At 33.3% G+C, this 12,139-nt stretch overlaps 2 protein-coding genes across 3 annotated transcripts; both read right to left on the reverse strand.

The window, feature by feature from the left end:
• Positions 1–385: 385 nt before the first annotated feature.
• Positions 386–3,909, reverse strand: LOC145587794 (uncharacterized). The gene is made up of 4 exons (XM_081644471.1): positions 3,524–3,909; positions 2,615–2,727; positions 901–959; positions 386–790 (listed from the first exon to the last, which is right to left on the reverse strand). The coding sequence occupies exons 2-4, from the start codon at positions 2,715–2,717 to the stop codon at positions 596–598; spliced, it is 357 nt and encodes a 118-aa protein (XP_081500597.1). The 5' UTR covers positions 2,718–2,727; positions 3,524–3,909; the 3' UTR covers positions 386–595.
• A 1,433-nt stretch (positions 3,910–5,342) lies between these two features.
• LOC145587795 (phospholipase A1-IIdelta-like) lies at positions 5,343–11,135 on the reverse strand. 2 transcript variants are annotated; one of them, XM_081644472.1, is made up of 3 exons: positions 10,498–11,135; positions 7,153–7,212; positions 5,343–6,312 (listed from the first exon to the last, which is right to left on the reverse strand). In XM_081644472.1, exons 1-3 carry the CDS (start codon positions 11,039–11,041, stop codon positions 5,609–5,611), a joined length of 1,308 nt encoding a protein of 435 aa, XP_081500598.1. In that variant the 5' UTR covers positions 11,042–11,135; the 3' UTR covers positions 5,343–5,608. The 2 variants fall into 2 exon arrangements, with proteins under 2 accessions (XP_081500598.1, XP_081500599.1); XM_081644473.1 differs by lacking the exon at positions 7,153–7,212 and having other exon boundaries at positions 5,346–6,312; positions 10,498–11,134.
• Positions 11,136–12,139: the final 1,004 nt, after the last annotated feature.

The following is a 12,139-nucleotide window of genomic DNA, read 5'->3' on the forward strand; positions in this document are numbered from 1 at the left end:
TTTTTCCACGTACTTTAATTATTCTCTCTCTATAATTTTTTACAAACCCAATGTAAATTTACTTTTTCAATTTACTTTTGCTACTTTTTATTTATGTTTACTAATTCCCGTAAAAATTGCCCAAAAGTGACTATCAAATAGGGACGAAGGGAGTAATAATTTTTTTTGTCTATTTTAAGAAACATTGATACAGATTGTATGGCTATCGTCTATCATTATGCCTGATCTACTGTGTAGTGTGTACTACGTAGTCCGTACTTGTACATTGTTAGAACTTACTATGGAAGATGCCTAAGAAGTAAGAATGATTAATGAGTCAAGTAAATAGTTTTGATCATAAGCAAATTAGATAACCTGATCTACCATCCATAGTGTTTTTCCTAACTGACTCAAGACTACAACGAGAAAACCTAACTCTCTTAGCTAAATTAATACAAGAACTAAACAGGGGATCCATAGTGATATTACAGAAAATATTTTCATATAAATTCTGAAATACTAGTAGATGTTACACTTGAAGGAGATGTACATTGGGCATCCGTGGAAGCAAAAGAATACAGCTAAGCTGACGACTTTCAAAGGTTATGGCGATCCATCATGGTCCAGAGGGAATAGGAGCCGGTGGCGAAGGCTTTGGTTTTGGAATGTAAGGATGTGAAGGAGAGCCATGCTCGATAGGTCCATGATCTATAGTAGCCTGACTTGGGCTCGGATCAACAGGGCCATAGTCTTCCAAGCTCACATCACCATTTGAATTTCCGCGAGCAAAGTTGAAACCAAATCTGTTATCCTGCAAAACAGGGAAGCACATACTTGTGTTAAACTGTAAAGAGCAGAAATGGCTGGTTAACCTGGAAGAAAACACAGGTATCAACGCTGGTATACCAAAGAAATTGTTACCTTCAGGTATCTACTTCTTTTCGTTGTTGTCATTGTATTGCTATCTTCTATCATTACGCCTGTAAAACTGATATAATGATGAATATAATACAGAAACAGAGATATATTGGGTTGAAGTTATCAGAATTAACAATTGTTGTCTTATTATAATGTATTTTTGGGGTGGAAATGACTACTAGCAAGGTGTTTCCATTGCAGGTGCGTTTTGATATACAGCTATGGCTCGTTGTTTAAAAATTCTGCAGTCAAAACAACGTTTACTATGGCTTGAAATTAAAGTCCAGGTAACTTAGCTTTGGTGTCATGATTTGTGAATTCAAGGCTAACAAACCAAATGCACCAGTCTTTCAGCGCATCATCAGAAAGGTGGTGCACTTTATATTCCGGTGACTAGGAGAACCAAAAAGCCCTAGCGAAAGTGTAATACATCGTGATAAGAACTTAGGAGGGAGTGTGTAACATGTTCATTGTCAATATTGTAATGATATAATCAAGATTGCTACAATAGTCTACACATTTTCGTATACCACAAAGAATATAAGACTTCCTTACACATTGTCAGGTTTTCACACCACACAGGTTCTGAGACTAACACATTAAGTCAATAATGCAAGTATGCAGCGGAATTAACAGAGCAGTAAATTACAGCATATAGCCATACAGGAATCTAGGAGGAACTCAAACAAGGGCAAATACCATATACAAATTAGTGTTAGATTGCTTTCGAGTACCCAACATGTAGGTAAGTGTTAAACTATTTATAAACTATACTTCGTATTTAGCAATTGTACTGTTCAAGGGCATTGAGTAAATCCTTGTATTGGAGTGGAAACTTGAGTGAAATTCTTGTTGTAAAATGGAGCTTGAGTTCGTAGGAGAGAATTATAGGTGAAAGGGAGTTGCCGGTCCATTATAGCGGAAAGTTTGAGCCAAAATCTCCTGTCAAGGTTTTTCCATTAGCTATCAAGCTTAGGATATTTTCCTAGTGAAGTTTCTCTTGCATTATTTTTCTACCCATCATTTATGTTCTTTTCAATCTTGCAAACAAGTTCCATACTACAGTTCACCCCTTTTCTTATACTATTGTATATTAGTATCCAAAAAACATATTCTTGTAAGAATTGTTTAGTATCCTGCACATGTATTTAATATATATATTATAGAGTTGAATTTAAATAGAATTTAAGTATCAAAACATAAATTTATTCAAAGGAACTGCAATTTATGATGCCTTGAGAACCGACTACTTATTATATTCACCAGATAGCCATTTACAACATGCAAATTGATTAAGAAAGGCATAGGACCATTCTTATCAATGTCTATGACACAAACTAGTGAAGGAATTCAATGATAATCAAATGAATTTTTAACTGAAAAAAAAAAAAAAAAAAAAAAAAAAATCAATACCAAATCGCACAGCAAACATAGACTACTTCCTCCCTTTCACAATTAAGTGCCCGTTTCTCATATTTCACGGTTTTTTCATGCAAATGAAGGAAGTATATAAAGCAAGTGTGATTTCTAGTGGAGACAATAATGAAAAACATGTGTGAAGTACGTGTGAGCACCAATTTTAAAGGACATTTAGGGAAATATAGTACGAGTATGTTAAAATGTATAAAGTGGAGGTATTTAGGTATTATACATGAAACAAAAATGAAAATAGAAAAACAGACATAATAATGGGACAGAGGGAGTAGCAAGTAGTTACCGGAAACTAGTATAGATCGATTAACTATACCACTTGAGGAGTTGAATGTCATTAGTAGAACTCCAACAAGCCATAGTGCTAGGCAGAAGCCATTAATTTGCATTTTGAGTTTTCTGTGTTGGAACACAAAAAAATTTATAAAAAATGGGAGTGCAAATACAAAATCATTTATTGAACAAAATCAGAATTACAATTGACTTCATCCTCTAGGTTCTAGCTTTCCACAACCCTGATAATTAATTACATGCATGTTTTTATTTTTAATTTTTTTTCACAGTTGATTATTAAATATCCATTATGAATTTATGATGAAAGTAACGTAGCACGTTAATACCAAGGGATTCAGCCTACTACACCTAAAATTACGGAAATGTTTATGAAAACTTAGTTTAATACACCACCTAACAAATTCATTCAATTCAATACAGTACTCTATCCGTCCCTTTATCAGATTTCTATTTCTAACATTTATACCTCACGTAATAGAGTGAAGTAGAAATCTAATTAAGGGACGGAGGGGAGTACAATACATTTTTTTTTTTTTTTTTTTTTTTTGAATGGATACGGTTTGTTTAGATAGGAACAATAAATGAGGTCTAATTAATAGCAGTGACATTAAAGGGTTCCGCAACACATTAGCAATAACAAAACTGATTCAATCATCAAACAAAGCTCAAAATCTCACATAATTTTAGAAAGAAAATGCATATTTGATTCAATTATCAGTAAGGCTCATTATTCTTATTTAATTTTTGACAATCATACTTTTCTTTTCTAACAACATAGTCTAATTATAATCTTTCATAATCTTAATAATTAGAACCAATAAAGCCTAAACTTACTGCACTAACATTTAAATAAAAAAAAACCCATGATATACATGATGATTACAAAAATAAACTGACTTACCTCAGAAGCTGCTTGAATGGGTGATACAAGTGTTGTTAGAGGCGCTTCAATGAAGAAATGTGTGTGTGTGAGAGAGAGGAGGATCTTGTTTTTGTTGTTGGAAATTAGAGCAGTTAAATGGGTTGGAGTCCCATTAAAAGCCATGACTCCCCCTGTTATAAATACGTAAGATACGTCCAATAGATAAAAGGGCACGTCTTTGCCCATCTTTATGATTCACAAACTTTGTTAATCAATTTTGCCATCTCGTCTTTTTTATTATCCTACAAGATGAGTCAGAGTAAAGACGTACACCTGTACGTATCTTAACTCTTTTATCACTGTGTTGGTGACCTTGGTGTCAGAGGCGGAGCTACAAAACCTCACACTGAAAATGGCTGTAATTTTGTTAAATTAAGCCCTAAAATCATTTATTTAAGGAAAAATATTTTATTAAATTATAAATTTTATGATAAAATTGAAGAATAGATTATTGATAAACAAGTTTTCTCTTTACTTTGTATAAGTAAATTTCAAATATTAAGGCCATTTATATTAATTTCACTTAGAAGCCTGTGTGATCGACCACTCTACTCGTGCTAATAACTACCCTTGTTTAGTGTGGTTTGGCCACAGTTTGCAGCTTAATTTGTTTCCTAAATTATTTTATCACTGTTGAAAATTGAAATACAGTACTTTTTTTAAAAAAAAAAAAAAAAAAAAAAAAAAAAAAAAAAAAAAAAAAAAAAACTGAAAATTGAATACCTCACTGAGTTGGATTTTTTTTTTTTTTTTTTTTGGCTGCCTTGACATTGTTTATTGGACGTTAGTATTTATTACAAGGTAGTTGGCGGTTTTGATTTAACTTGAAACTTTGTAAGACTGAAGGAAGTCAATGAAGCCGTAACACGGTAACAGTGTTACCTATTCATGGATTTGTGAGCTATGTATTCCAATTTTGAGTAAGTACAGTTGTGTAGGATGAGTATTATTGAACTGCATTTTTTTTTGGTTGGAGATGCATGTTTACCAGTATGCACCAACATGGCTCCGCCGCTACGGCTGTGCTTGGTGTGAAGCTAGTGAGAAGACCAGGCTTTGGTTATTGATAATAGTCTAAAGGGATGGATTAATTATAATTCCTCCGTTTTATAAGTATATCTTTGTTCATGTAATAAATACCCAATATAACATTACTTTTAAAACTTGATTTTATAGAATTTTGTTTGAATCACATGGATAATTTAGTATTTTTACCCTTTTTTTTTTCTCTTCCTTTATCTATTATTAAAAAAAGTGTGTCTAGCCACTATGGTGTAATAATACAATAATGAAAGAAGTATATAAAACTTGATCTCAATTATAAATTCAAGGCTTGGAAGTTGACATAACATATCACATCTAGGTTCATTTTCACGATAAGCAAAAACCATCACCCCAATTAGGTTCAAGGTATGTATTGTGGATAAATTGCTTTCAAAAAATGGTTAATTAAAACCTTTTTTTTTTTTTTTGTTTTTTTTTTTTTTTGGCAATATCTAGATGAAGTAACATCAGAGCACCGCAATAACTTAAACCAAAAACGCATCCACAATGCAAGAACTAATGGTTTGCGATTGAAGGCTAATATCATTTTCAAATAGATCGAAATAGAAATTAAGTATCCTTCAAAAATAAAAAATAAAAATAAAAAAATAGAATTAAGTACTGTGCTAACAATACATCCCAATAAGTTCAAATAAATCAAAAGCAAGGCAATTGCCCTTATATGGATACCATGATCTCACCTCTTGACTTAGAGGAGATTAGCACTTAAACTTAGATGTACGATCTATTTGGGATCGATATAAAGTCAAGAGGTGAGATCATGATATCCATTGAAGATATCTAATTTGCTTGTAATTTTAACTACTCTATTAAGGTAGTTGGTACATTCGTGAAGAAATTTAAAATACAATTGCAGGCAAATAAATCTACTAATTACAACAAAAGGGAAAAAAAAAAAACCAAATAAAATAAATGTTATACAACCATCCAATTACCCAAAAAAAATTGTACACTGCTCAATTCTAAAAACTAATTAATCATCAAGCAAAATTAATGTACTTAATCAAATTCTGGATTAGGAGCTTCCTCTGGACTATCCAAAACCCAATCTCCATCCTCATTCAATACCATGCCTTTGTTCTTTTCAACCCACCAAGATGGAGGCACTAAACATTCTTCCTTAAGAAAATCACATGATTTATTCACTAATGCAATACTTCGCTTAATTACGAGCTTAAACTCTTCCTTAACCCCTTGCCAACCATTCACAGCATGTAACATAGCTTGCAAGTTATGCCAATCACTAGGATTTTTCGAGTCTTTAAGAAAACTCGATTTCCTCGTATCAATCTCTAGGTCGATACCTATATTTACGTACCCCAAAAGTTTGAAAGGATAAAGAGGGATCAAATCGATCACATTTCTAACATGAAGAACCTTAAGATTAGGGTATGAATCAAATCTTTTCTTGAAGGCCTTATTACCAACTTTTGGACATCCGAAAACAATAGCCGAAACCGGGATCTCCTTGGTTAGATTCTCAACGACATCGAAAGCACTTACGACTGATAGTGTTGCACCTAAACTATGGCCGGCAAATGTAATGCTAATGTCTTCATCTTTGTATTGATCAATAAGTTGTTTAAGCTTAGTCAAAAGCTGTGTCCTTGCACTTAGTTTTGTAAAGGGAGATTTTGGATCCTCGGATGTGTATATTGTAAGCCAACCTTCCATGATTTTTGGTTGATCGTCTTCATCATCGTCTTTGTTATCAGCATTGTCGAATAAAATATAAGATAGAAACAAAATAATCATATCAAATAATCTAATATTCTTTAACAATGTCACTAACATTTTTATATGTGCATTAATGGTACGTTTGAAAAACATTCATAAATTAAGAACATTGTAATAAATGTTGTATCTTATAATCTGTTATGTATTAGAGATTCTTCATAATCAAAGTTTCTCTCTCCACAAATCATGAATTTCAATAAAACAAGCAAAAAGGAACGAAAAGACGAAAGAGTAAAAAAACATTGTCATATAAGTTATTGTAAGATTCCTCTCAATAACTCAAATTATCAACTTTTTTTAATAGTTGTTATTATCTAATTTAAGATATTGATAATCTAAGGCACATCTTGAGACCATGTTAATTAATAAAAGGTACTATTTTGAAACGGAAAGTATAATAATACTTTATTAAAAGGAAAAATTGCTCGGGATAATTGCACTTTGGGCCGTCCAGTAAAAATAATCTCACCTTTGGGTTATTTTGGGGTTATTTGGTAGGTAAAGATGAAGGGTCCTGTCAAGCTGGAATTCCTCACGGGTTAACCCGACCCAGGTTAGCGGGTTAGACAATTTGGAAGGATGGGGAAGATAAGGGAATTCCACCCCCCAAATTGTCACTAGTGGGGACTGAACCTCTAACCTCATGGTTGGAAGGTGCTCTCCTTTTCTACTAGACCAATCTTAGCTTGGTAGCGTATTTCACTTATATGTTAATCATCATCTTTCGATCTTAATTTTATTATAGACTATACTATATTTTTTTTAAAATTATGTGAAATTTTAACGCTATTAAGTTAATATTATACCTGGATTTTTCTTAAAAGTTGGTTGACAACATGACAAGATCCATGAAGGAAAAACTGTTCCTGCCAATAGGATGGTAAAGGTGTTAACATTTTGTAGTTAAAACCAGGATAGTGTATGTCGTGAATTAATGATATATTGAAATCATAAGTTATTACGATGGATACTCAAAAGTATAAAGTTGGAAATAGAAGAGAACTAAGACAATTAAACTCTGTTTTATCAAAGAATGATCTACTAGAGATAATATATATACCAGTCCCCTCGTTTTTTGTTGGTTCTGTTGAATCCACTAATTTGGATGGTAAATCTTCCGCAATTCCATGAAACAATGATGTTACAAATGTAATAATTAAAGCATGTACAACAGTACAAGTGCACAACTATAAGATTTTAAATTTCTACAGAGTAACATTTATTGTTCGTACAAAAATTAAGCTAAGGGGAAGACAATGTTACAAGATGATGTGTCAAAAAAAGAAAAAATGTTACAAAATGAGTGAGTGTAAGAAAAAAAAATAGATACAGTTAAAAAATGAGTAAATTTAATTATGAGTGGGTGTTGTTAAAAAAAAAAAAAAAATTTATTATTATCACCGAAATAGTGAAAATATATGTTGACAAATAGGGCTTAGTTTGAGTCCTAAAGGCTTATAACAAAATATGGAGTACTACTTATTTGGAGTACGAATTGAAAACTCCAATTGCAATCATCTACTTTATGTTGACCCCTCTACAAAAACGTGTATATATAGTTAAAGTTATCTCTCGAAGTCCCAAAAACAATTAGAAGATTATCCTAGAATCACCTACAATTAAAGTTATACTCCCTTCGTATTTTTTTAAGTATTACACTTTAATCGGTACATAAGACTTAAATAAAATAATAGTTAACTGAGGTAGTTAGAGTATTAAAAAATTGTAAAAGAAAGATAGTGGGGTTAATAATTTACTGAAAAATAATGTGAGAGGAAAGATATAATAAAAAAAAGAAATAGTGGATTTGAGTGGTCCTGAAAAAGATATAATATTTTAATACACCTTTTTACCAAAAAATGAAGTGTAACACTTATTAAAACACGGAGGGAGTAATTTGAAGTTTATCAAAATAATAAAAGCTATATTTTGAAAAAGACGTGTCATTACATCATATGGTATTCAATTTTAAAAAGTGCCACTTAACTGAGCTAAAGCCACAATCCTAATTCGGCACGGGCGTCCACCCCAATCCCAATTAGGTGTTTACATCTTTAACAATTTTATTGGAACAAATCCAAATTCCCAAGCTCAAAAAATTAAGATATATTTCCTCTGTTTTTATTTAGTTAACATGTTAAAGGAGAATTAAACTTTATTTGATGTTCAAATAGTATATTTAAAATTAATTTATGAAAAGGGATTGCTTGGTCAGTAGGGGTTACTTGGTTGGGGGTTATTCACTCGGTCAAGGGTTACTCGGTCAAGGGTTACTAAGTCGATTAGGGGTTACTAGGTCGGTCATGAGTTAAATTACTTGGTCAAGGGTATTAGGTCGGTTAGAGATTACTCAGTCGATCAGGGGTTACTTGGTCAGGGGTTACTAGATCGGTCAGGATTACTAGTGGTCAGGGGTTACTAGGTCTGGTCAGGGCTTACTAATCCCGTTCAGGGATAACTAGTTCGTCAGGGCTTACTAGTGGTCAGGGGTTATTAGGTCTGGTCAGGGGTAACTAGTTTGTCAGGGGTTACTAGGTCGGAGGGGTTACTTATTCAGTGGAGTTACTTTTTTCATGTGTTAGCTGGCTACATATATTAAGGAGAAAAGAGAGATTGAGAAAGTGTGATAAAGCAAGTGGGGTACACTAGTAAGTACAAGTAGGGTGTCAATCGGGTTTTCGGTTCAGTTTTGCGTTCGGTTTATCGGTTTTCGGTTTGTAACGGGTCGGTTTTTAACGGGTTGGAATTATTAACGGGTCAGTTCGGGTCGGTTTTAAATAATTCCGGGTCGGTTCGGTTTGGTTTATTTTTATTACAGTTTCTTTTCGGGTCAGATTCTAATCGGGTCGGGTTATAATTGGTTCGGGTCATAATCGGTTCGGGTTAAATTCGGTCGGTTTAAAAACGGGGTCTGTCAGTTTAAAGTGGGTTTTGGGTCAACACATATCGGGTCCTAATCGGGTCGGGTTGTAATCGGTGCGAGTTGAACTTAGTCGGTTTGACAACTAGTTTTGCCAATTTTAAACGGGTTTCGTTAACGTATATCGTCTAGTATATCCTCAATATTCTTTAATTAGTTATTCCACTAGATCATACGGAGTATTAATTAGTTGTTTAACTTTAATGATTTTAAGGATCAAATAATAATACCAAATCTAGAGTTAGCTTTTGATTTAGATTTTTAATTTTTTTAATACAATATAGTGTTCCATAAGCCATTACTCGTTAGAGGACGATAATATTGTAGCATAAGAGTTTCAATGACATTTCCAAACCTTTTTAATATAAATACTTTATAATTCAAATCGAACCCTTTTGTTTTACAATTGATAAAATATACCCAAAAAAAAAAAAAAAACAAAATTCTACGGTCATAACGGGTTACGAACTTAGGATTATAAACGGTTCAGTTATAACCGATTACGGGTTGTAAACGGTTCGATCATAACTTATTACGAGTTATAAACGGTTCAATCCTAACCAGTTACAGGTTGTAAACGATTTGGGTTTGTCGGGTTTAAACGGTTTCGGTTTACAATGGGTCGGGTTGCTATCAGGTTCAAAAGTACTCGGTTCGGGTTGTTCTCGGTTTCGGGTTGTATCAGTTCAGCTTGATATCGGGTACGGTTCATTAACGGTTCTCAAACATTCGGATCGGTTCAGTTTCAGGTTTTAAAAAATCGGGTCGGGTCGGTTTACGGTTTTAAAATAACAGGTTCTTAGCGGCTCGGTTCCTTTTCGGAATAGTTCAAAACTGTTCGGATTCACCAGTTCGGGTCGATTTTTGACAGCTCTAGTACAAGGTATAAAACTTACTCAAAAAGAAAACGTGTTAAAAATAGAAAAGGTTGCAAATAAATAACATGTTGTATTTAATAACTTCCCTAATATGATAATTTAAGAAATACAATGTGAATTTATATGTCCATTATTGTAAGTAATGATTTATTTCATTTATCAGTTCCCCTTTTAAATTTTTATATGTACCTCTTATCATCTTATATGTATTGTTTTCTTATTTTTTATTTTAGCCATTGTTTTTAACTATTCCAAGATCGTAAATAAGAAACAATAACTTAATCAAATACAAAGTAATTAAATTAAAACAAACTTTTAAAAACAGGAAATTAAAGTAGCACAAAAATTCATACCAGCAGGAACACCGTCATCATCTTGATCACTTAGCAAAGGTTTAGCAGACTGAAGTTTAGCACCAAGAACATCAACCCACTCATAATCTCTAATAGTCCCTCTCCACGCCACATAAATCTCTCTCCTTCCACTCTCCTTACTCAACTCATCATTCGAAACGACGACGTATCCAATCCAATTGGACTCCCTATCCCACTTCTCACGTGATCTCGACTTCAACAGAAACGCCTCAGGCACACCAACACGTGCAGTGGCATACAAAAACCCAACAACCTGAAACTTATCAGCACCACCAGGAAAACAGGTCTTCTGTAAAAGATCTGACTTACCATAGCGACTAGCACCGCAGTAGGCGGAGTTAGGGTCGTTGATGAAGGAGTCGTAGGTAACTTGACAGAAGTCGCCACAACGAAGGATCAGACGACGGAGATCGTCGTTGAGTGGGTCTAGAAGACCTTCCCAGTTGTTGGACCCTGTGAGATGGTTCCATGTTGGACCTCCTTGTGAGAGTCCTAGCTTTGGTAAGTCTGATTCGGATGCCATTGTGATGGATCAGATGAAAAATATATGAGAAATATGAATATGAATATGAATATGAAAATAATGAGTTTTGGGTGATGGAGGTTTCTTTTTTAGTAAAAGGTTGGATTTGTTTTGGATTGGGCAAGGCACTAAAGGAGTAAGTGAAGTGTGTGGAATTGTTGAAAAGTTGGGTGCATTGTTTAATTTGTCGGAATGTTGGACAATAATTATTAGAGAGTACGTTTTAGAATAATTACTACTCTTTTTTTTTTTTTTTCAATTGTTTCTAATTAATTGCAACTTTTAAAAAAATCTAGTATATAATCAATATTGCACATTCATTGTGAAGTTGTCCTAAAGTGAATAAAAGTTATCTCTAAAATGAATAAAAGTTATCCCAAGATGTATAAAAATGTCACCCTGTACAATACATTTTGAATGACTAAAAATCAAATATTAGTGATTGAATTACCCTTATAAAATTTTCATCATTGTCTAATTACATAAAAATCGTATTAAATTCAAAGTATTTTAAAAAAGACAAAATGTTACCCCAAAGTGGCTAAAAGTTACCCTTATACAGATCGTTGACACTAATATTACTACAAACCGAATATACCCCCAAATTTATTAATATTTTTATATAATATTCCCTTTGTTCCTAAATTGACATAGTCGAAGTCTAGTTTCATCCCAAAAAATCCGACTCTCTCCTCTCCTCTACCCTCTTCTAACTTTTTGGAAAATTTGACATTTGGTACCAGGCAAAGCACCTTGGTTCACATTTGGTACCTCTTTAATTTTTTTTTTATTTTACTACCACTCAAACTCACTAACTGTCAAAATAACTACCAGATAACAGTTTCTGTCAAACGTTACTGGGGCCCACACACCTAACTACCTCCCTCTTACTCCCTCTCTCTCCCCGTAACTTTCTTCTCCCTTTCTCTCTCTTCTCCAATTAATTCCTCACAACCTCCATAATTGACCAAGTTCTCAATTTTTTTTCCCCTTTTTTTCGATTCTTTCTTTCTCTCTCTTTCACTTGGTCAATGTACCTCTCTCTCTAACTTATCCTGAGATCTAGTGGGTGTTTGCGTGTAAGAAGGTGATTGAAGG

Source organism: Chenopodium album, chromosome 17, assembly GCF_948465745.1.
Source record: "Chenopodium album chromosome 17, dcCheAlbu1.1, whole genome shotgun sequence".
Classification (NCBI taxonomy): domain Eukaryota; kingdom Viridiplantae; phylum Streptophyta; class Magnoliopsida; order Caryophyllales; family Amaranthaceae; genus Chenopodium; species Chenopodium album.